Consider the following 25,904-nt stretch of genomic DNA (forward strand, 5'->3'; position numbering starts at 1 on the left):
CAATCTCTTAAATTAATATTTAATTGAATTTGTAACATGGGTGGATTTGGATCAATAATGTTAAGTATCGTTTGCGATCCAAGTCTAAAGCTCTAAGAACATATAAGTTAAATTTGGAATAAATAATGTTAAGTTCGGCTTGCAATTCCTAATTTAATTTCTAAAGAACACAATAGGTTGTTAGGAATGGTTCAGGACTTGTAGAAAATTTTTGTACAAGGGAACTTGTACGATATTCCGAGTATCAACCAACAATTGATATCAGAGCTAGGGTTTGCCTCTGTGTGTTTGGTTTTCAGTTTAATTATGTACATATCATACATAATTTAGGCAGGATAATAGTAGGATGTGCTAACTCTTTGGTTGCAGGCTCCAACTATTATGGCTTATAGATATTGTGTGTGATTGGACCCTTGGACATGTCAAGGGCATTTTTGTGTGTGCATGATTGTATGTATTAAATACAGTAGGAGCTGTATTAGTTTTAAGGATTTTACATTTTTGTTTCGATCTAGATTACATGTACATTCCTTTATAGAATATAGGATCGAAATATGTAAAATTCTATTTTTGTCGCGGATCGAATCCTTGCGAGGCGTGGTACTATTTATGGATCAGAGGCGTAGCGGAAAAGGAAACAAGATAAATGTGGCGACTAAACTCGATTGCGGTGGCTAAAGATGACAGCAGCTAGGGTTGGCAGCACATGGAGGACAATATTGGAAGAAGCCATAATAGTTGGAAAATTAATTTCCATATTTATTACTTTTATTTACTGTGATGTGTGTGATGTGTGCTTGTATGGTTAAAATTCCTCACCTTAAATAACTAAGTGGGAGAGGGATTAGTAAATAAATTCCACGGTCTCCATTACTGGTTTGTAAGTGATGTGACAAACTTACGTGTTGTCTCTGAGTGCCTCCCTCCCTATCAGATAAGTTTGTTTGCAGATCACTAGATCAAACTTCCTTTATGGATGGTTATAGGAAATTATTTAGGAGCGTGTGATCCTCTCCATCTGAATGGGCATAATCCTATTTAATGGACTAAGTATCGAGTAATGGTATACACTTAGGCACATTTAATAGTATTCTCCCTATCGGAGTCACTACTATTATTTGTGCGACCGAAGGAAAAATCAACTATTAATTTTATTTGTCATAAAGTTAGGTTGACAAGAATAAAATTAATGGGTAAAACCTCCTCTTACAAATGTTTGATTTTGTGTACGTCCACACTATCATGGCATGTAAAATTCTCAGTGTTTGAGGTGTTGGTAAATTTAAATAATATTATTTGAAGAATCAATATTATTCTAAATTTAGAGTCTTGACCAAAATTTACTTTGTGATTCTTAGGATGACTTTCAACCCACTGGATATTATACTAAAAGAGAACAAACTTACTGGTCCCAACTACATAGATTGGAAAAGAAACTTGGACATTGTCTTAACTGCTGAAGGCTATAAGTTTGTACTGTTAGAGGTCTGCCCTAATGTGCCTAATAGAGATTCTAGTGAAGAGGAGATTGAGTATCATAGGAAATGGATCAAGGCAGATGAGATGACGCGGAGTTACATTTGGATTTTATATTAAATGTGCTGCAACATCAACATCAGACCTTGCCTACTGGCCATGACATGATGTACAATCTCAAGAAACTCTTTGGAGACTCGAATTGGGCTAGCTAGCAAGACTGTATGATCTCTAGGTACTGGACTAAAAGCAGGAATGAAGAAGCCGAAAGGCAAGTGCTTCATTTGCAAGCAGTCTAGACATTTGTAGGCGGACTGTCCTCATAGGAATCAAAACAATAGAGGTATATCTTATTCTCTTGTAGTTGAAACATGTTTAGCGGTGTTATCTACCAGTACCTGGTGTGTAGATACAGGAGCCACTGATCATGTCTGCAATACATTGCAAGTGTGTTAGGAAACCCGACGACTATATGAGGGAGAGATAACGGTCTACATGGGCAATGCTACGAAAGTGGTGGCTGTTGCAGTGGGAGAAGTCTACTTATCATTTGATAGGAATAGAAGTTTGGTTTTGAGAAATTGTCTTTATGTACCAATTTTTAGAAAAAATTTAATTTCAGTTTCTAAATTGTTTGTGGATGGATATTCTGTTTCTTTTGATGACAAAGTAGTTATCAAGAAGAATAGGGTTATTATCTGTTTTGGTACATTAGTAGGCAATTTGTATACTTTAAATCCAATTTCTCCCATAAAGCAATAAATGAAAATTAATAATATATCTTCTAATTCTAATAAGAGAAAAGAACTTCGGAAATGAATCAAACATATCTTTGACATCTAAGGCTTGATCATATTAACTTGAGTAGGATTCAAAGGTTTATAGCTGATGGACCCTTGGGTTCATTAGTGATGGAAAACTTTCCAACTTGTGAATCTTGCTTGAAAGGTAAAATGACCAAGAGACCTTTTTAAGGCCAAGGGGTATAGAGCCAAAGATGTGTTAAAACTGATTCATTCTGATTTGTGTGGTCCTATGTCTATCCAGGCAAGAAGTGGTTTCGAATATTTTGTCTCTTTTATAGATGACTATTCAAGATATGGATACATTTACCTGAAGCGCCGCACGTCTGAATGTTTTGATAAGTTCAAAGAGTACGAGGCTGATGTGGAGAAACATCATAGTAAAAGTATCAAGACACTACAGTCTGATAGTGGTGGCAAATACCTCTTTGGAGAGTTTAGGAATTACTTATCAGAAGATGGGATTCAATCCAAATTATCTGCACCTGGTACACCCCAACAAAATGATGTGGCAAAACGAAGGAATGTAGGATATCCTAAGGGAACTAAAAGTGGTTTGTTTTATAATCCTAAAAATCAGAAGATCATTGTTAGCACCAATGCTCGATTTTTAGAGGAAGATTATGCAATGAACCATAAGCCCATGAGTGAAATTGTTCTAGAAGAAATGCGAGAGGACATGTCTATTTTAGTACCAACAGTGCAAGACGAAATATCGCAAGAAACTGCAACATGTATCACAAATGATACACAACAACAGATAGTGCCTCATCATAGTGGGAGGGTTGTAAGACAACCTGAAAGATTCATGTTTTTGGGAGAGTCGTTGGACTTGATCCCAGGTAAACATGAACCCACTACAACAAAACCCTAATAGACATCGGTTTTCCACCGATGTCTATTACATTTTCGACCGATGTCTATGAAGGCGATGTAAAAGGTCTGCCATTTTAGACATCGGGTTATAACCGATGTAGTATCACTTAACGACATCGAGTGTAAAATCGATGTAATATTATATGTTAATAACACCAATTTTGGCAGCGGTATACAACCGATTAATATTAGTTAATGACACCGATTTTACAGCGGTGGAAAATCGATGTAATATCAGTATTGTTTAACGATACAAATTCGATTTCCGAAATAGTGAAAAACTAATATTATCACCAAGCAAATCATAAAATTAAGTTAATATTATTAATTTACTAAGAAAATCAAAAATAAAAATGCATCGATGTATCTAAACACACCAAGTCAATATCCATATAACCAACACATAAATATTCTTCTTACAACATAAAAAGATAATAGATATTGTGCACATCAAGTCAGTATCCACAAATTACACATAACTATTTTTCTTACAACATCAAAAGGTAATAGATAGTACACAAATATTCTTCTTACTGGTGCTAACGTTATCCTTCTTGCTCCGTGCTGAGATTTAACTAAATCTTCCCCAGTAGTTTTATTTGTTAATAGACAATTCTCTTTATCTATTACTGGATGGGCACCTCTGCTTGTTTGATGTCCTGAGGGTGACAACTGATTGGTGATTCTTTGTAAAGGAGGCCTCCATCTTAAAGGAGCCATTGGAGGCTTTGGGAACTTTGCAACATCCTTCTTGCTTGTCCTCTCACCATTTAATTGATTCTCCAGTTCTCTTACCTTAATAGAATAAAATAGTCAATATGGATATAAAGCAGTTTGTTACTTACATAAGGGAAATTAAAGATGCTATAAATTCTACTCAAATAGAGATTGAAAATGAGATAAGTAACCTTTTGCTTGTAATTTTTACTTGTTTGCTCAGCTTCTTTGATCTGCACATTTGAAATAATCTATTATAAGGCAACTGATTTGAAAGAAGCTAAATATAGTGACGCATGGTGTATAGTAGATTATTATGATTTTTCTTGGAATACTTCCAGTAACACATTTGAAATTATGATTTTTCTTGTATAGTAGATTATTATGATTATTATGGTGTATAGTAACACTCTTTCCAGTTCTATCACCTATTTATTTCCAACTTCACAGAATATTTCCATCTACTATGTTATGTGGGTTATTAGCCATTTCATTCTAGTGTTCTCTTCCCCTTCAGCCACTCACATTTCCATCTTTTGAAATAGCACTCAGTAAACGTCTGATTAGATGATATTTTTCTTTCAGTTTAAGTTAGTAACAAAGTTTGAGCCATTCTATTGTGTATGCCAAATTTCCTTAGGACTTGCATTGACAGTAGCATTCCTTTGAGCCATTGTTTTCCAGCTGATTTTTCAAGCACTTATCTTTTGTAATCCATAAGACCGTCACACAATTTACATGCTACAAAAACTAACTAGAGTTACAATGATTGAGCAACTCTTGACAAAAGTAGATCATAGGAGTTTTTGTTTTTCTATCATGTGTCAATTTATTTTGAAGTTATGCGAACCACATATTACATGAACAAATTTATGTACATCACTCGTGCTAATCGAATGGTAAAACTCAAAATGTCCTACATGTTCTTGTCATGGCACAAAAGCAGTAATTCAATCACCTAAGATTCCCCAAGTATACAAAAGCACATTAAAGCAATAGCAAGCTTGTTTGTTCAGTTGTCGGTAATAAAATGTTCCAGGGAAATAAAACATCAGCTACTGTAGTACATTCAAATTAAGATCCAAATGCCAACAGGATTCCAAAAAAATGGTTCATATACTGGCTCCTACATTCAACCCAAATTACACTGCAACAAACAAAAGAAAGCCATTGATCTACCTACCGACATCTCAATGAATCCAATCAAAAGACAATTTTTATTTACACTAATAAATAAAAATTTATTTTAAAAATGTAATTACAAATGAAAAACTAATCAGAAGCAAGATATCTTAGTTGAAATGGAGAAATTACCCAAATTGAGTCTACAACTCCATTGATTGAACCAAACAGAAAGAGATGGTCAAATCGACTCTTTCTCTAAAAGCTTTCTTTTTAGATCTTTCAGAGCATGAACTATTTCTGGTTCTAAATTGTGTCAAAGCAATTTTCCTTGCATGGAAGTTGACCTGGCAGAATCAAATAAATGAATAACAACAACTGATGGTCAATTATTTTTAGAACAGCTTGGCACCCATGAATCTAATAATCAGTATCTATTCATAGAACACAGCAATTAAGGCTCTTTATTTACCATAACAGACTAGCAAATAATGTCTAAGCTTCTTAATGCAGTCACCTCATTTTTTAAATTTCCAAATATGGTCCAGTGTAAACTTGTAATTTATGCTCTAAATCAAAATTATGATTCATCTATGCTAGCAGCATAGAGACAACAGAACAAAAACACCAACACCAAATAGAAGGTAAGCTCCAGCAGCAATTGATGAACTTGTTAGGGAGCCCTGGAGATAAGCTTCGGCAGTCGACAACGGCTGACAAACTGAAGGAATCCAAGGCCTTAGGTAATATAAAACCCCCTCTCTTCTCTTCTTCTTCCTCTTTTGTTCTCCTGCTCTTCTTGCTCTTCCTTTCCAAATAAAAATAGTTAGGGTTCCAATCATTCAGGCAATTTTAATCATCAGGTGCAAAATAATGATGAAACTGAGTTAACAAGTACTAAAACAAAGGCATAACTGAGACAATAACTTGGAGGAGGAATCATAAAGCACTTGTAATATGTTTATGTTCACAGTTGAAAAAGACAAAATGATGACCAACGACTCCCACATACTTCACGTTCTATCTCATTTGAACGACTCCAGACGCCATAAGCTTTTGTATCTTCTACATCACCTGGGGGTTCTTGAGATGATCCTGTGCAGCCTTAGGGCTCTCTTGGAGGTCAATCAACACCTTGATAAGAAAGTAGCCCCAGAAAAATGATTAAACAAGGAATTACATTAAGTACAAAGTGGATGAAGAAGAGAATAACTATACAATACCTGTCGCATGACAAGATCTGTTAGGATATTTTGTATTTCGGGGTCCTGCATGGCCTTTGCCTGCAAAACAAAATCAAGCTCAGGTAAACATAGGAATCTGAAGATAAAAATAGCAGATCCAGAATCGTAGGTCCTTGGATCTCGACGGAAAACACAAGAGAGGTACATTGCGGCGAAGAAATCGCCTAGATCCCAGGTCGAGGAAGGATGTTTACCTCATCGACAGGAAGATTCGACAATGATTGGATCTCGGGAACTCTCAGATCTGTCTCCATAGAGAGCTTGGAGAGGAGAAGAGGAGGTGAGGCTGAGTGAAGAGTGAAGTGTAGGAGGGAAGAGTGAAGTGTATACGGTGGACGGCGCTCTAGGTTTAGGTTTGGAGGGAAGAGTGAAGTGTTGTAAATTTTGGCTAAGTATTGGTGGAAAAATTAAATTATTTTATTTTGGTTCATTAACACCGGATTTTAAAAACCGCTGTTAAAATCGGTGTCTATTAACGGAAAAAAGACGCTCATAGACATCGCCTAAAAAACTGATGTCTATGAGCGAAAATCTGAGCTCATAGACACCGATTTTTGGAAAACCGGTGTAAAATACTCAAAGACATCGGTTTTTGCTTAAAACTGTTGTTGTTCCACCGATGTCTATGAGGGTTTTTCTTGTAGTGACTTGATCCCCGAATATAGGATGAAGCACTCCAAGATAAAGATGCAACATCTTTGTAAAGAGAAATGAATACAGAATTAGAATATATGCATTCTAATAAAATCTGGGAGCTTGTAGAATCACCAAATTGTGTAAAAGCCATTAGGTCTACAATAGGAAAAGAAGGACAGACGGGAAGGTCGGAACTTTCAAAGCAAGGCTTGTTGAAAAAGGGTATTGATTATGAGGAAACTTTTTCACCGGTAGCCATGCTTAAATCTATCCAGATTCTTTTATCTATTGCTGCTCATATAGATTATGAGATTTGGCAAATGAATGTCAAGACAGTTTCCCTTAATAGAAGTCTTGAAGAGAACGTCCATATGAAGCAACTAGAGGGGTATATTGCAAAGGGCAAAGAGCATCTAGTATGTAAGTTCAATCGGTCTATTTATGAACTGAAGCAAGCTTCAAGGTCTTGGAACATCCGGTTTAATGAAGTAATCCAGTCATATGGATTTATTCAGTGTCCGGATGAGTCTTGTGTATACAAGAACCGTGATGGAAACGTAGTGGTATTTCTTGTACTATACGCAGATGATATTTTTAATAGTTGGAAACAATATCAAAGTGTTGTCAGAAGTAAGGATATGGTTGTCCAAGCAATTCGATATGAAGGACTTAGGAGAATTCACACATATTCTTGGGATCAAAGTAATAAGGGATCTCAAGAAAAGGATGTTGTGCTTCTCCCAAACTTCATATATCGATACAATCCTTGCTCATTTTAGCATGCAAGACTCCAAGAAAGGTTTTATACCTTTTAGAGTTGCTTTATCTAAAGAGATGTCTTCAAAGACATCAAAGGAGATAGAGGACATGAAGGCAGTTCCTGATGCTTTGGCTGTCGGAAGCCTAATGTATGCTATGTTATGCACGAGACCGGATATCTGTTTTGTCGTGGGCATGGTTAGCATATATCAAAGTAACCTTGGACAAGGACATTGGACTGTTGTAAAGCATATATTGAAGTACCTGAGAAGGACTAAAGATTATATACTAGTTTACCAAGAAGATGATTTGTTCCCTGTGGGTTATATGGATTCTAACTTCCAATTAGATAGGGGCAAATAGTAAGTCAACCTCGGGGTTTTATGTTTAGTTTAGGAAGTGAAGCCATAACTATGGAGGAGTGTTAAGCATAGGTGCTTTTTTGGACTCCACTATGGAAGCTGAGTATATGGCAGCCTCTGAGGCAGCCATAGAAGTTGAATGGCTCAGTAACTTCAAGATGAACTTAGAAGTGATTCCTGGTTTGTCCAAAATTATTACAGTTTATTGTAATAATAAATGGTGTAGTAGCAAATTTGAAGGAACCACGAGCCCATAAGGCAAGTAAACACATAGAGCGCACGTACCACCCAATACGAGACATCGTATAACGAGGAAAATTTGTTATCGCCTAAATTGCATCAGATGATAACCCGAAAGATCCTCTCACTAAGGCCCTAAAGGCAAGAGCTTTTGATTGGCATGTTGAAGGAATGAGAATCAGATGTATGGCAGTGTTTATGACAACATAGTCTTTTAGTATAAGTGGGAGATTGTTAAAGTGTATACTAAAAGTCTAGCTTTTTGTAAACATTTATTTTGAAATAAAGAATCACATTGGGCAAATGTCTATATTTAAACGCTAATTGTAGTTGTTCAATTAATTTATATTGTAGATAACATGGTGTGTGGTGTCACATACAGAAGATCATGTTATCAATTCTTTATAAATTATAAACAGTAGCTCACGACTAAGATGGAAAAAAACAAACTATTGGAATAGTCGTAGTGTAATTTGGTATTAGTTTATCTTAACTATAAAATTACACTAGTACACTCATAGTGTATTGAGTTGGACCATTTAAGGTAAGTTCTTTTATAATGACTTAATAAAAGAACTAGACCTTTTTTATTATGGAAGTGTGTGCTCTTAATCCCGATATAGTAACAAGCATGTGTACTTAGTATTTATTTCTTTGACTTATCAAAGGGTGAGATTTAGCTCGATAAATCAAGAGATCTGATAAGTTGAGAAATAATATTATTTATAGTGTATGTTGTTAATTATAGAAGGAAACTGTGTCCTAGTAATCTAGGTTGATGATGTCCCCAAAAGGACCTTATAAAGATTGTCATATAAACCCTATAGGTGGACTTAGTCTGACATGACGATAAGGTTGAGTGGTACTACTCTTAGAGCTAGATATTAATTAAGTGAGTTGTCAGTAACTCATTTAATTAGTGGGCATTCTATATCCTAAACACAGGGATACTAACACACTCATGATAAGAATGAGTCTAATATGTAATTTGGAATTGGTGCGGTAGTTCAATAATAATTCTTTAGTGGTATGAATTATTATTGATGAAATTAAGTTGGGTGTTCGGGGCAAACACGGGAAGCTTAATTTCATCGAGAGACCAAAACAAATTCCTCCTCTCAGTCCCTATCGTAGCCTCTTATTTATAAAGTATTATACCCACTCATACCCACCTTCTTACCCACCTTAAGGTGGTCGGCCAAGCCTAGCTTGGAGCCCAAGCTAGGGCCGGCCAAATTTTATCAAGGTGAGTTGGTTTCATTAGGTGGCCGACCCTAGCTTGAACCCAAGCTTGGTGTGGCCGGCCAAAATAAATTAAAAGGTTTTTATTTTTTAAAATATTTCTTATGTGGAAGTCATGGTTTTAAAAGAGAGTTTAAAATTTAAATCTTTCCTTTTATAGCTTTCTACAAAAGATTAAGTGAAAGGTTTGAAATCTTTCCTTATTTGTAGTTAAAAGGAAGATTTTAATTTTTTTATAAAACTTTTCTTTTTTGTAACCATCCTCACGATTTAAAAGAGAGTTTTAAAATTAAATCTTTCCTTTTATAGTTTCTACAAAATATTAAGAAAAGATTTGATATCTTTCCTTATTTGTAGATTGAAAGGAATATTTTAATTTTAGAAAACTTTCCTTTTTATAAATTATCCACATGTTTTAATAGAGAGATTTTAATTTATAAAAGTTTCCTTTTATAACCAACCATGAAGGGAATTTTTTAAAGATAAATTTTTATTTAAAAATTTCCAAAAACAAATTAGGAAGTTTTAATTTTGTGTTTAAAACTTTACTTGTTTGGAGGGATTAAGGTGGCCGGCCATATATAGTTTGAAATAGAAATTTTATTAAACTTTCCTTTCATTGGCAAAGAGAATAACGAAGTTTTAATAAAACTTTCCTTATTTGCCAAGACCAAGGAATATAAAAGAGAGGGTAGAGGTGCCTCACCTCATAACAAGATGTCTTCTTTGGTTCCTCTCTTCCTTAGTTGGTGGTCGGCCCCTCTCTTCCTTGGTTGGTGGTCGGCCCCTCTCTTCCTCTCCATCTCCTATTCTTTTTCCTTGGCTGGCGACATCTTCATCTCAAGGAGTTTTTGTTGGTGGTCGGATATTGTTAGAGGAAGAAAGAGAGATAGGAGGTTTTGTTTCTAGCATCCCTTGGAGCTTGGTGGTGGTGGTCGAGCCTCATCTTCTCTTGGAGTTCTTGTGGTGGCCAAATCTTGTTGGAGAAGAAGGAAGCTTGGGTGGTTCTCGTCTCGGTAGATCATCGCCCACACGACGTCCGAGATAAGAAGAGGAATACGATAGAAGATCAAGAGGTTGTTGCTTACAAAGAAAGGTATAACTAGTAATTCTATTCTGCATCATACTAATTTTATTTGTATAGATTTTGAAATACTAAACACAAAAGGCATATGATTCTAGATTTTGAATTTGTGATTTGAGTTTGTGTTCTTTTGTTTTTTTTTCGATCTTATGATTTGATTGTTCCTTTTGGTTAAACCTAGGGTTACTATAAGGAAATTAAATATTAAATTTCGTTGAATGGCTTTGTCTAGGAAGTGGTGGATGCTCCCATATCCAAGAAGGCCTAGAGCCTCGCCATGTTTAACCTGGAAGCCAATCTCTGAAATTAATATTTAATTGAATTTGTAACATAGGTGGATTTGGATCAATAATGTTAAGTATCGTTTGTAATCCAAGTCTAAACCTCTAAGAACAAATAAGTTAAATTTGAAATCAATAATGTTAAGTTCCGCTTGCAATTCCTAATTTAATTTCTAAAGAACACAATAGGTTGTTAGGAATGGTTAAGGACTTGTACAAAATTTTTGTATAGGGGAACCGGTACGATATTCTGAGTATCAACCAACATGCGAGTTATAACTGAGCATGCTCTCACGCCCAACGACCTTTCCAAGTTGGTGTCCCAGACTCGCCCCAGTGCGAGTTATAAGTGAGCATGCTCTCACGCCTAATGACCTTTCCAGGTCGGTGTCCCAAACTCTTGCCCCAGTGCGAGTTATAAGTGAGCATGCTCTCATGCCCAATGACCTTTCCAAGTCGGTGTCCCAGACTCTCTCCCCAATGCGAGTTATAAGTGAGCATGATCTCACGCTAACGACCTTTCCAGGTCGGTGTCCCAGACTCTCATCCCAGTGTGAGTTATAAGTGAGTATGCTCTCACGCCCAACGACAATCCAGGTTGGTGTCCCAGACTCACCCTAGTGAGAGTTATATGTGAGCATGCTCTCACGCCCAACGACCTTTCCAGGTCGGTGTCCCAGAGTCTTGCCCCTGTGTGAGTTATAAGTGAGCATGCTCTCACGCTCAATGACCTTCCAAGTCGGTGTCCCAGAGTCTTGCCCCTGTGCGAGTTATAAGTGAGCATGCTTTCACGCCCAACGACCTTCCAGGTCGGTGTCCCAGACTCTCGCCCCAGTTCGAGTTATAAGAGAGCATGCTCTCACGCCCAACGACCTTTCCAGGTTGGTGTCCCAAACTCTCGCCCTAGTGTGAGTTATAAGTGAGCATGCTCTCACGCCCAACGACCTTTCTGTTGGAACCCCAAGGTTGTTTTGGTGTAATCAACAAGTTAAGTTAGGTCCTGTGTTTTTCTAACCTTGTGTCTAAGTGTGCAAGAGCTTAGGAGCATAGGTAGTCGAGCTGAAGACTCAACTGGTGAGAAGGACGGCACGCGGTGCGTCCGAGGGACGAGGCGCTGCGGAAGAGTACACCGGCGGACGAGAAGGAAGCGTGCGGTGGTTCCGAGGGACGAGAAGCTGGAGCGGAAGACTGCTCGAGGAGCAAGAGATGCAGCTAGTGAGAAGGTAGGCACGGGGTGTGACCGAGGGACGAAGACTGCGGATGAGTACATTGACGAACTAGAAGGAACCACGCGGCGATTCCTAGGGACGAGAAGCCGGAGCGGAAGCCTGCTCGAGAAGACCGGAAGCTGGGTTCGGGTGAGCCCTTTTCCGGATGGCAGAGATCACCTAAGCAAGCGGATCCGGAGTAGAAGACTCGGACCAAGGCGAGCAGAGCCGGAGCAGAGGACCCGGACTGAAAAAGTCAACCAGAGTTGACTTCGGTGTCTAGGGCGCCTAGAACAGTCCGGGGCGCTCGGACCTGCCCGGGGCGCCCAAAACCCTTCCGGGCGCTCGGACCTGAAAAGTTGACCAGATCACAATTGACGCGATCTGAACTTTGGGGATAAAGATTTATCCCCCCTAGGGCGCCCGGAACCCTCAGGGCGCCTCAACCAAGGCTATAAATATAGCCTTGGTCCAAAAGCATTTCATTAATTAAGAACTCAAGCATTCTTTCTACACTTGTGAGCTTTTTCTGTAGTTTAGCTTCTGTCGTGCGCTTCATTACTGTAAAAGGCTTCTCCGCCTGAAGGAGATACTAGTGCTACACTTTTCTTGGATTAACAACCTCCCCGGTTGTAACCAAGTAAATCTCAGTATGCCTTTTACTTTTCTGAGTTATTTTCTGTTTATCTATTTATGCAAGTGTTAGCTTAAGAGTTCGAGAAGGGTTGAGTTTTTTTTTTGTTTTTGTGTTTACAGGGCTATCCAACCCCCCAACTAGCCGGCCGCAACGATCCTACACATTCCAGGTCGGTGTCTCAGGCTCTCGCCCCAATGCGAGTTATAAGTGAGCATGCTTTCACGCCCAACGACCTTTCCAGGTCGGTGTCCCAGACTCTCGCCCCAATGTGAGTTATAAGTAAGCATGCTCTCACGCCCAACGACCTTTCTAGGTCAGTGTCCCAGACTCTCGTCTCAGTGCTAGTTATAAGTGAGCATGCTCTCACGTCCAACGACCTTTCCAGGTTGGTGTCCGAGACTCTCGCCCTAGTGCGAGTTATAAGTGAGCATGCTCTCACACCCAACGACCTTCCAGGTCGGTGTCCCAGACTCTCGCCCTAGTGCTAGTTATAAGTGAGCATGCTCTCACGCCCAACGACCTTTCCAGGTCGGTGTCCCAGACTCTCGCCCCAGTGCGAGTTATAAGTGAGCATGCTCTCATGTCCAATGACCTTTCCAGGTCGGTGTCCCAAACTCTTACCCTAGTGCGAGTTATAAGTGAGAATGCTCTCACGCCCAACGACCTTCCAAGTTGGTGTCCCAGACTCACCCCAGTGCGAGTTATAAGTGAGCATGCTCTCACATCCAACGACCTTTCCAAGTTAGTGTCCCAGACTCTTGCCCCAGTGCGAGTTATAAGTGAGCATGCTCTCACGCCCAACGACCTTTCCAGGTCGGTGTCTCAGACTCTCGCCCAGTGCGAGTTATAAGTGAGCATGCTCTCACGCCCAACGACCTTTCCAGGTCGGTGTCCCAGACTCTTGCCCCAATGCGAGTTATAAGTGAGCATGCTCTCACGCCCAATGACCTTTCCAGGTCGGTGTCCCAGACTCTCGCCCAGTGCGAGTTATAAGTGAGCATGCTCTCACGCCTAATGATCTTCCAGGTCGGTGCCCCAAACTCTCGCCCTATTGCGAGTTATAAGTGAGCATGCTCTCATGCCCAACGACCTTCTAGGTTGGTGTCCTAGACTCTCGCCCTAGTGCGAGTTATAAGTGAGCATGCTCTCACGTCCAACGGCCTTTCCAGGTCGGTGTCCCAAACTCTCTTCCCAGTGCGAGTTATAAGTGAGCATGCTCTCACGCCCAACGACCTTTCCAGGTCGGTGTCCCAGACTCTCGCCCAGTGCGAGTTATAAGTGAGCATGCTCTCACGCCCAACGACCTTTCCAGGTCGGTGTCCCAGACTCTCATCCCAATGCGAGTTATAAGTGAGCATGCTCTCACGCCCAACGACCTTCCAGGTTGGTGTCCCAGACTCTCGCCTCAGTGCGAGTTATAAGTGAGCTTGCTCTCACGTCTAATGACTTTCTCGGTCTGTATTTCCTACTCTCGCCTCAATGTGAAGCTGCGAGGTATACTTTCATGCTCAATAGTTCTGCAGGCATACTTTATTGCCAATATGAGAGGCAAACAGGCGGGTCCTTATGAACCACGACTTCCCACCCCTTATGGTAAGAAACAAGTGTGGTAAGTAAATTATCCTTTCTAAATTATCTTTTCTAGCAAATTCTCTTGGGGCATGCACATATGGAACATGATAATAGGAAAGACAAGGGCATACAAACCCACACCCTAATAGGCAGATAATGCAGAAAATAAGGTTTATTTAATAAGAGTTGGGCAGCATTTGTCAAGGGTTCACACTATTACAAGAACAAGACACCTGGTTCCTCGTTATTAGATGAGCCTGCGCTTGAGCCAGTTCTTCCTTGATGCATTGGATGCTGCTTTGCAGATGGGTGATGATTTCATCTTGATCCGATTTTTCTCTTGCAGGAGGGTTACAGTATCCTCATGCTTCAGTTTCAGATAGGCAATAAAATGAGCCTGACTCCTCAGGTATGAATGAGCCTTATGCTTGAGAGCTACCTCGGCTCGAGTTCTGAATTTAGCTGCCAGCCAGAGTTCTTCCATTTCTCGACGGAGAGACGACTGAAGATCCCTACTCTGCGTCATTTCAAGCAGAGCCTTATCTCTGTGAGTTAGCAACTAGGTTAAATGAGTGAGTTGATGGTGCAGAGAAGATACCTCATCTAATTCCATGAATACAGAAGAAGGTAGCCTGAGGAAAGTAAGGGCAGCAGTATACGCGGCCCCTCTTTTAAAGGAGGGAAATGTGAAGAGCTAACTTCGGAACATGTGAAGATATTTGAGAAATAGTGTGGCATTTATGGGAAAAGAGCAAGAACGAGGATAGCGGAGTAAACGCGTAGGCAATAAAGACTCATTTAGGAAGGGTGCTAAATTCTGAGTGGGATATCGAGGAAAGGGCCAGCAGTTAAAGAGACACAAGGGCAAGGTCAGGTGAGAACGGGACTGGGGTCTAGTCAGTCAGACTGGAGCCTCCTTCGACTAGACTTGAGGGGGAGGCTTGTGATACGGTGCATGATAATGGGGTCGAACAGCGGACGTGGTCGGAAGTCAAGTCCTCAGGGCGGTCAAAAGTCAAACCCACGAGGTAGTCAAAAGTCAAGCTCACGTGGCGGTCAGAAGTCAAATCTATGTGGTGGTCAAAAGTCCGGCCTACATAGAGGTCAAAAGTCCGACCTACGTGGGGTTCAAAGGGCCAGGTTATAGGATGGTCTTGGTCGGGCACAAGTGGTATGCTGGAGTTAGGCCTACATGTCAAGTAGGAACTCGGAAGGTAAGACATACAGGTCAGGATATGTGGACGAAGAATTATAGGTCAAGACTTATAGACTTGCGGAAAAAAAATACACGGATCAAAGCGTACGGGTCGGGATAGGCAAACCAAGGATTACAGACCAGGACTTATAGACTTACGACACAGGATACACGTATCAAAGCGTACAGGTCGGGATATGCAAACCAAGGTTTACAGGTCAGGACTTATAGACTTGCGGCACAGGATACACGGACCAAAACATACAAGTCGGGATATGCAAACCAAGGATTACATGTCAGGACTTATAGACTTGAGGCACAGGATACATGGATCAAAGCATACAGGTCGGGATATGCAAACCAAGGATTACAGGTCAAGACTTATAGACTTGCGGCACAGGATACACGGATCAAAGTATACAGGTCGGGATATGCAAACCAAGGATTACAGGTCAGGACTTATAGATTTGCGGCACAGGATACACGGATCAAAGCGTACAAGTCGGGATATGCAAACCAAGGATTATAGGTCAAGACTTATAGATTTGCGGAATAGGACACACGGACCAAGGCATACAGGTCGGGGCACGTAAACCAAGGCTCTCAGAGCAGGATATGCGGACCAAAGACATACAGGTCGCGATAAATGGACTAAGGCTTACAAGTCGGGATCTACAGGACAAGATATGTATAACAGGATACACAGACCAAAGACATATAGGTCAGGATATGTGGACGAAGGCTTACAGGTCAGGATAAGATACAGAATAGGGCCGTGCATATGGGATGAGACTTGAGGAACGATAAGCGAAGGCCTCGAAGGGCAGGGCAGTAGGCGTAGGTCTGGATCTATCGGGATAGACCGAATGGCAAATACAGGGCGGGACGTACAAATCTGGATTTGCGGGACAACAAACAAGCCAGGGAATGCGTCAGGAAAGGCAGGTCTGTTCATACAGGTCAAGATTTACAGGTACAAGGACCCAATCGAGGGTTAACAAATCGGAGCGAGCCTACACTATACGACAAGCAAGACAGGGAATCGTAACAACCCGTCAAAGAATAATCACTGCATGTCAGGAAATATGCTAACGGTCTAGGGCTCATTGTCCACCGATTCCTCCTTAAACCTATAGGAAGATGCCATGTGTTATTCTCCGTCAGACAAATCCTGACACCCAACATTCCCTGACACCCGTCAGACTCCAGAAGTACCCACAACCATATAAAAAGGGGGGCTTTATCTCTACGCAGGTATGCTCACTTGTCTTTTCATTCTCGTCTTTTACTTTTCGCCCTTTCACTGTGCTTTTGAGGAAAAAGTACCTGACTTGAGCGTCGGAGGGCCTGACCCGGGGACTTTTCCCCTGTTTCTTGGTCTTTAACGTAGAGGCGGGTTGTCTGAGTGTGCGCAGAGCCCTCGCGTCGTCATCCCCGTCATCACCCCCCGTCATCCGCTCGTGAGAACGCTTCCGGTAGGTGCCAGCTCAACCAGGCGCTTCCACAACTTTCTGTCAACACCAAGGACAGCGCAGCCAGCCTCTATCCAACTCAGCTTCCGGACGGGATCATACGTCTTATGGTAAATTTAGAAATATGCCCTTTGATAAATTGCCGAATATCAAAAGGTGCGAGAAATTTTTTTCTATTTAATATTTTATATATAATTAATATTCCGAACCGTAAGATTATTATTGATACTTAGAAATTATTGGTTAAACGGTACATATCATAAATACATCATTTTGAGCCCTCGGACTATGTAAGCAAAATTTACCGTCTACATTTGAACCACTAGATATACTTAAGGAATTAAAATTATTTGTGATATTGAATAGTCCCTTTGATAAAGTACCTAACTTATTTGTGTCATCTTTAAAATTTTATATGCTAATGTGAAGCACAACTTGAGAATTCCTATGTGGCTAGAGTTCAAAGATTGACGGAGCGCAAAATAAATTTGCCTCTAACATCGGATAGGATAATAATTATTATGTGAAGTTAATAAGAAAATGCGTTTAAGGAGAGGATGAAATAACACGTGTTAAACTAAGCTGATATTTATATAAACTCTAAAATTTAATATCTAAAGAAGAAAATAATTCTAATATAGATCTCAATTCCTAACTCATAAAAAAAAAAAAAATCTCCAAAAAAAAGAAAAAAAAGCAACTAACAATTCTAAAATCCTTCAACAAATTAAAAATATAAAAAGTAATAAATTACTAAAAGAATAAAAGTATCCTAGATATCAAAAATTATATATAAAAAATATAAAATTATTAAAAATATATAATAATATATAAATTCTCTTATATCAATCATACCAGATTAAAAAAATTCATCCTTAAATTTAAAATAGTATTAATGATGACATAACAGAAAAATTATCTCACACCAAATTTATAAAATATACTAGCATGTAGGCTGGATTTTAGTCACTTTATGTTTTGGATTATCTGCATGATCACATTTGCCAATGATGGTCAAAGGTCAAATTGATCTAATTGGGACATATTCATGCTACTTTTATTGATAAAGGATGGGGACAACTCTTCCTACCCTTGATTCATGGTATCATAGTTTTATCCCTTCGGACAGTACGGTAGTTTAGGTATTGAATATTGCCATATGAAATTTTAAAATCAAAATTTACGTATTTAAATATGTTTTTCTCTATATTTTAGTCATTTGTATTAATGGCTCATAGTCATTCGTGATTTATCTTCCATATATTAGCTTAGGGATGGGTTGGCGGAGGTGCTGGGGTGATCGAATCGTCTTTTGTCACATGATATCATAGTTTGTGTCTCCTTGGGGCGGTGTGATGATTAAAACATAGGGTGTTATCACATGAGGTCTTTGAATCGAAACTCGACCTATCCAAGTATGTCTTCTCCTATGCCTTACTATTTGTACTAATGACTAGTAGTCACCCGTAATTTATCTTCTCCGTATTAACCTAGGAATGAGTTTACGAGGACGTTGAGGAAGAACGAATTACCTTTTACCACATGATATGATAGTTTGCTTTAGATTCACTCTCCCTAAATGCTTTCAACAGTTCAGAAACCTTTGATGCTAAGCAGACTTGCTCCAGTGAATTGTGCATAGATTCTCTAGACCGCAAAGTGCGATCGAGAGGATGAACCAACTTATTAATAAGTGAGGATTTATGGACCCTACCTACTATACATGTGGGATCTATAGAATTTCACCTATAAACAATCTATGGTCTAAGAGTGGATTAGGGGTTGTGGACCAGAAGATCCTGACTACAATGAACTTTGCAAATCTTGTTGCCTACTTGATTGCTTTGTTGAATTCGATAGGGCAAGTGGAAGAACAATTCTTGAATCCTCAGTGTGTTGTTCCTTTGGAACCTGTTCTGGTGTGCATCTCTCCCTTTATTGGTCTACCGTACCAACACAGTAAATTTGTCTTCCTTCGTAGAGATTATTATTCAATTGTAGATCACTTTTTGTAGTGTTTTCTTAGACTCCCTCTGTGATTTGCTAAATGTTTATGCTATGGTTATCCAATTGTAGGTTATGACACCCACAAAGTTCTGTAAATGAATTTTGTCCGTGTTGGGACGATCACCGAGAGAAGAGATGGTCACGCCTGAGACCTCCACAGCTTGGCAGCTATCGAACCTTGATTGCATTGTTGATTACCATCATCATCATCATCATCATCATCATCATCATAAAGTACCTCATCATATATTGGCTCACTAGTTGGCTTGGTCTCATCTTTGTCGTAAGTTGGATCACTAAATAATTCGATCTCGTCGTCATCTCTAATTTAAGATCTAGATTCCTCTTCAATTATTGCATCTTTCTCAACTTAAAGTATGTTAGGTTCATTAACTTCTTCTAGTCAAATTCTTCCTCTAAATCATCTTCAAATCCATCAAGATCATCTTGAGTGTCGAAGCTATCACTCTCTATGACAAAGCATAATCGTTCCTGGACGAAGTTTAAGTATAATTAAAGAGAAGAAAGTGACCTTTCATCATCTTCTTCTTCATCTTCTCACAATCCTTGATTTTGGCATTGTCCTTGTCAATTCCATAAGCGTCGCAAGTGCTCCCACCATGTCAATGTTGGATAGCTTGAAGACAACCAATTTTACCTTCATCCGTTCTGAAACTTGCTTATAGTTAAAAATCTGCTCTACTTTATTGATCCAATCAACAAAATTCTCTATCTGTAACATACCAAAAATTTAGATAAATCAACTCAAAGTTTGAGATCTCCATATCAATCCTCTCGACCACGTACCTCACTATCTTCACGAATTTGCACCATCTCTGCTAGGCGCTAGGATATATTTGCAACTTGCCTCTCTAAATCATGCTAGATTGAATCTACAACTTGCCTCTATAAATCTTTAACCACGTCTTGGGTGCTACGACAATGGTGCGAGGCTTCCTCAATTGGAACCTGCTTGGCATGACGACAAGAACCACCACCACAATTAACTTTCCATTGGATCTGTCGCTCGGTTTCCTCAATCAGACATTGCCAGCTCTGATACCCCAACTGAGTTGGATTAATTTCTCAACAGCTAAACAAATGTTTATATAGATTCTAAACCCTAATATCTAAAAAAAAAAAAAAATTCAATTTATAGATCTCAATTCCTAACTTGTGAAGAACGGAAAGGAATCCTAATAAAAAAGGAAAAAGAATCGCAATTCTAAAATTCCTAAATAAATTAAAAATACAGATAATGCGGTGGTAAAAGAGGCATACAAAAGACTCACAACTCTTGATTAACGAAGATGTGAGCTGATCGGCGGCTCTAGAATAGAGAATGTCCAATCGGGCGGAAAGGTCACTGAAGACACTGCTTCTCCAGTCAGTCGGACTTACAGTCTCCTTCAACTAAATTTGAGGGGAAGACTTGTGATGCGGTGGTAAAAGGTGCATACCAAGGACGAGTCAGAGGCGAGCACTACAAGAAAATTGAGATTTTCCAACACTTAAAAGACAACAATTTTTTTAAAAAACATTGTTTTTTTGATGGATGGTACATCAAATCATTGCACTGATATGTTGTCACCGATGCCCTACCTTGCATTTAAAATGGCTGACAAATGTTTGACAAGCATTTTTTTAAAAAAGATAAGGTTCTCAGTTACATCGAGGAGAAGCCATCGGAGTGGATGCCCAGTCAAACAATAGGATGGCAACATGACTTGAGTCTAGTCAGTCAGTCATGAGCCTTTTTTGACTAAACATGAAGGGGAGGCTTGTGATACAGCCCATAGGTCACAAGCGCATAGTGGGTGGCTCCAAGGATAATATGGGGCTAATGACCAAGGTGATGCGACGGTCAAAAGTCAAGAGAATATAGCAGTTAAAGCCAAGGAGTACGTATCTGAACTGGCCAAGAGCCGATCAGACTCCAGGGCCTAGCTCCTCATTTTTCATGGACACAGCTCCTAGTCCATTCCCTGTCAACCAGAGCTTTGCCCCTCACTTCGCATAGACATGACTCCCAGTGTATTCCCAGTCGGCCCCAGAGTCAGCTGGAGTCTTAGGCTCAGTCCCTCACTTCTCATGGTCATGGCTCCCAATCTACTCCCTGTCGGACCCACATGGCTCAATTCCTCACTTCTCTTGGGTATGGCTCCCAGTCTACTCCCATTCGGTCCAAGTGTCAGTCAGACCCTAGGGTCAATCCTTCAGTTCTCATGGGCATGGTTCCCAGTCTATTCTCTGTCAGCCCCAAGCGTCGATTGAACCCCAGGGCTTAGTCCCTCACTTCTCGTGAGAATGACTCTCAATCTACTACCGGTCGACCTCCGCACCGGTTGGACCATCGCCAGGGAACAATTTTGTTAGAGAATCGCAACCACATGTCAGAAAATAATAGCTATTTGTTAAGGAATATTTTGATACTATGCCACATGCATGCCACAAAACCTTCCTCTACCCAATAGAAGTCCGTCATACATCCTCCATCATCTGGCATACCCTGAAACCAGACATTCTTTGATGTCTCATTATGACGAAAGTTATGAGAAGTGGTATAAAAAGGGATCCTCTCCATTGGCCATGTACGCGCGCACTACATATCTACTATAGTTCTACTATTCATTTTCTTCCTGCATTTTTTGCGTTATCCTGCTTCTGACTTAAGCATCTGAGTGTCTGTTCCAGGGACCCTTTCTTTGGTACTCGCCTTAATGATCCTGTGTGATTTTTCTGTGTTGTATGTGGGCCCACGAGTTCTTCCTCCCCTGCTCTTCTCGAAGATCTAAATCTTGCAACATGTCTTCGAGTCCTAGAGCTCAGTCTTCTCTCCATCAATGTTCTCACTCTCGTCACCGACCCCCTAACTTCCGAACTGGATCACTTGTTAGTATAGTTTCAAAAGAAAGATTTTTTTTTAATTAAAATTAATAAATCTTATTTACACTTAACAATATTTCAAGAAATATAAAATAATTTTATCAATTGAAAAATATTTATTATCAAAGTTTGAATAAAAAAAATTAATTAGTAACTTTTCAAAAAGTCAAAAAATTAATTTTTATTTAAAAATACATTTTTTAAAAAATTAATATTAATTTTTAAAAAAATATTAAGGCATCAATTTTTTTTTCATTTGGAGTCTAAAAATGATTGAAACTTCTTTGTTTCTGGAACTTTCATGATTTCCGAAGCCAAGATGCCTCTATGACTTCTTAAAATTAAATATTATTTTTTAGGAGCATGTGGCAAAATGTACTACATATATCCTCTATCTCTATGTATGATGAGATTGTTGATATCATTACTACACAAACAATATTGCAATGATTTCTTGTTAGCAACTAAACTCAATGTATGTCCATCACCTATATATAGCGTCATTGTAGCAGTAGTGACAAGATTTACAATCTATTCCTATCAACAAGAATTTAACATACAATTCAATATATTAGGTATGCAATTATCATAATTCTCGTCACCATAATTCTAAGATTGCATACCATAATTAATATTATCATAATTTATGACATTGTGTACAACAACTTGTACATATAAGTTGCTTATCTGGCTTCAGCAATAACAAGACAAGTTATTTCTCGCCCTTTATTTCTGTAATAATAACTTAAGCACACAAAAATATAAGATATCATGATCTGCAGCAACTACTGTCATCAAATAGGGATAGGATGAACAAGTAGAGAGAATATATTTTCCTTCATCGTGGTATTAGTCTCTGTGAATGCGTCGACATGCTTGTATATCAATTCGGTAGATCGCGAAGAGTGGAGTGATAGTTCAATTACTTCCCTCGACAATCCAGTTACATTAAGGAGTTCCTCGTTGATAGTCTTCCATGCATCTTCAACAAAGCCTAGGAGCTTCTCGCATGCAACATCTTTTGATGTTCCATATTCCTTCATATAGCAATCTACCGTTGAGGCAACATGTTCCCTCTTTTGTTCTCGCTTCATCCAAAAAAAAAAATAAAATCTATCAACCATTTATATATGAACTTGCATATGTTCTAGATTTCCTTTTTGGATTATGAATTATCTCTAAGTTATGGTTACGTTATTGTGTACCTCCTTTGAAGTTATGTCATTAGTGATACGAACAATTATTGCACAAGCTTCCACAATCTTAGGAAAGCTTGCGAACCATTCAAATGCATCCTTTGTGGCCGCTGCCTCCTCCATGCCAGTCAAAAATGAGCAATAAAACCAGACATATCCCACACTTTTGATTGAGACACGCATGTGCTCTTCTAACTTAGGCACATAATTGTCATCCCTCCATTTGCATTCCGTGATGTAATGTTGTGCTAGAATTTTCCACTGCACATATAGTATAATTAACAGATCATAATAAGACCTGTGTGAAAATAAATGCATCCGGGAAGCATAGTCGACATACTTGTTCCTTGAGGTATAATATTCGAAACTTCTCCGCCGGTGCAAGTTCATTTTCTAATTCTTGAAAAATGCTCAACATTTTGAGAAAGAAATCCCTCATGTACTCTGGTAGTCGATCTACTGCATCAGGGCTCCACCTGCATGAGTTAAAAATTGGCTAATCTTAAAAAAATAAAACATGATTTCATTGTAGTAGTTACAGTTCACAATAGATGTGAAATATGCCTTTGGATTGCATCTGTAAGTAGTAGACTCTCTTCTAGTGTGCTGTAGCTATCATAGATGTCGTCCAAGACAGTAATTAACATAAGTAGCTTAGTCGATATCAGTCGAGCACGAGAACAACTAGGTTCATGACGTATCACCATCGACCAACAATAACATTCCACCACTCGTTCTCGAATAAAATTTAGATGCATAATGTCTAAATTCAACTTCTTCCACCACCTGCATGTCAATAAGGTGCCTTATAAATTTGTCAAACTAAACGTACTTGAACTCTTGTACGACAAGCTTACATGCATGCTTTCCTGAGTTCTTCCTGGTGGAGACATTGGAACATGTTGAAGTCCAACTTTGCAAGCTCAAGTATTGTTTCATTTCGAGTCAGTTCATCTTGGTAAATAGAGAAATAGCATCTTGTGAAAAGCCGTTTCATGTTTCGTTGAATAGGTGTCTTGAGAGTGAGAGACACTAGCTTTGCAAATGTAGGATTTAGATCTTTTAACAAAGATGTAAGCTTGTCCTTAGTAAATGAAATGGCTTCGTCGAGTATAGTCTCTTTTTTAGTTCCAAGGTAAGCCGCATTATATAAGCTCAGAAGCCCCTTAGCATCATCGTTTAGTTCTTCCATAAATTTTCCCTCATTATCCTTGTATTTTTTAAATACATCTACAAATTAAACAATATGTATATATTATGCACTAAATATATAAATAATCATCTAGCTAGGTCTTTAAATATATAAGAATGGAACATTGATTAAATACCTGAAGAAATGTTGAATCCTTTTTGTTTAAGCAGTCGAAAATGAAGAGCAACCTCATATAGTCCGTATTTGCTCATGTCAACATCCTTGAGATGGTCTAAAGCTTTGTCTATTTCCTCCGTGAAATGGTAATCAAGTCCAAGAAGTTGAATTGTATCAATTAGATTCATGGTTTGTAGTACGTCAGTTGACACGTTTTGGAACATGCTCCTTCATTCTTGAGTTCTTCAGCTCTTTCATTCATCCATGCCTCAGACTACATCATATGGATGCAGGGGGGAAATTGATATATTAACTATATATATAGTGAATTATGTATATATTGATCAATTACTACAATGCAATACTAATTAATATCTGAATGATGCATCATCCAAAGCATTGAAACGATACGAACAAGCTAAGTACTGATGTGTATAGAACAGTCACCCCAAAAGCTAGGATCGAAGCCTGCAACCTGACGATCAACAACCACGTCTTCAAAAACCTTGAGTGATGGAGTATCAACAAGCTCCATGACTTGTATATGATATTGAAAAGCCTGAAGAGCCATCTGCGGTCTGTTAGATTATATTTATAGTTGATTTCTAACCTTAAATTTTTATAAAGTAGTATTTTCTAATGAGGGTAGTTGGAAGGAAGGGAAAATTTAAAGTTATAAATAAATGCTCCTATTTTATTTTTATTTGAAGGGGCACGAGCTTTACAGACTTTAATATATCTATTACATCTTTTTGTTTTATCTGGATTATTATTCAGATTTTTCTGTTTAACGTATAGTTATTCTTACTGATTCAAAGATTATTTAGTGCATCTACTATTCTACCAAAATTAAACGAAATTTTTTATTTAAGAGTTATGGTAAAGAGACAAAATGATGGAAGATACAATAACTAAAATAATATTATTGATTTTAAAAGAAAGAACGCCTTTGAATTTTCTCCAAAATTTACTAACGGCCAAAGTTTTCGTTGATAAGTAATCTAGTTTAAACCGACATCTAGAAAATGAGGATTTTATATATTAAGATACGTTCGAGATACATTAGTCTAAAACAATATAATGTGGCTGAGTTATCTGAGATAGAAATAAAGTAAATAAAAAATAGTTATTTTTAAATAATTTTATTAATAAAATTAAAAGACTTATTTATATAAATTATTTAACTAATAATAAAAATATTATATATGATATAATAATAATTGATCATGCCCGTAGGTCAATGAGATGGATGCTAGAGATGTACGCGCTCCTGTTGATCTCTGTGGACTTCTCTCCCGCCTGCAACACAAGCAGTGTCAATGCCGAGTCAAGGAAGGGGTCTCGGCGATCACCCTCCAACGCTCAAATCAGTTTCCGGCAAAGCAAGAAACAAGAAGAAATAACTATAGCGTAACAATAGAAATCGCGTGTCAAGCATACCTTCGCGGATACTTGGACCCCCTTTATATAGAGTCCTGGAAGTGTGCGTGCATGCTTCCCAAGACGAGCACGCATCTCAAAGCTTTCCCTGAAAAGATGTGTCAGTAAAGTGTTCCTGACACAGTACCTTAACGGGCCGA

General features: G+C 38.8%; 1 protein-coding gene across 2 annotated transcripts; it reads right to left on the reverse strand.

Moving 5' to 3' along the window:
* Window positions 1-22,439: 22,439 nt before the first annotated feature.
* On the reverse strand, window positions 22,440-24,912 carry LOC121969629 ((S)-beta-bisabolene synthase-like). 2 transcript variants are annotated; one of them, XM_042519826.1, is made up of 7 exons: window positions 24,772-24,912; window positions 24,344-24,598; window positions 23,873-24,245; window positions 23,580-23,801; window positions 23,356-23,491; window positions 23,025-23,276; window positions 22,440-22,907 (listed from the first exon to the last, which is right to left on the reverse strand). In XM_042519826.1, the coding sequence occupies exons 2-7, from the start codon at window positions 24,546-24,548 to the stop codon at window positions 22,614-22,616; spliced, it is 1,482 nt and encodes a 493-aa protein (XP_042375760.1). In that variant the 5' UTR covers window positions 24,549-24,598; window positions 24,772-24,912; the 3' UTR covers window positions 22,440-22,613. The 2 variants fall into 2 exon arrangements, with proteins under 2 accessions (XP_042375760.1, XP_042375761.1); XM_042519827.1 differs by having other exon boundaries at window positions 24,740-24,897.
* Between the last annotated feature and the right edge of the window lie 992 nt (window positions 24,913-25,904).

This window comes from Zingiber officinale, chromosome 4A (assembly GCF_018446385.1).
Source record: "Zingiber officinale cultivar Zhangliang chromosome 4A, Zo_v1.1, whole genome shotgun sequence".
Lineage (NCBI taxonomy): Eukaryota > Viridiplantae > Streptophyta > Magnoliopsida > Zingiberales > Zingiberaceae > Zingiber > Zingiber officinale.

Excerpts from the sequence above, each read along its gene's own strand:
- LOC121969629 (XM_042519826.1), bottom strand. The coding sequence starts at position 24,548 with ATGTTCCAAAACGTGTCAACTGACGTACTACAAACCATGAATCTAATT. Across the intron at positions 23,802-23,872 it reads GAACTCAGGAAAGCATGCAT|GTGGTGGAAGAAGTTGAATT; the intron begins GTAAGCTTGTCG and ends ATTGACATGCAG. Across the intron at positions 23,277-23,355 it reads TATTATACCTCAAGGAACAA|TGGAAAATTCTAGCACAACA; the intron begins GTATGTCGACTA and ends CTATATGTGCAG.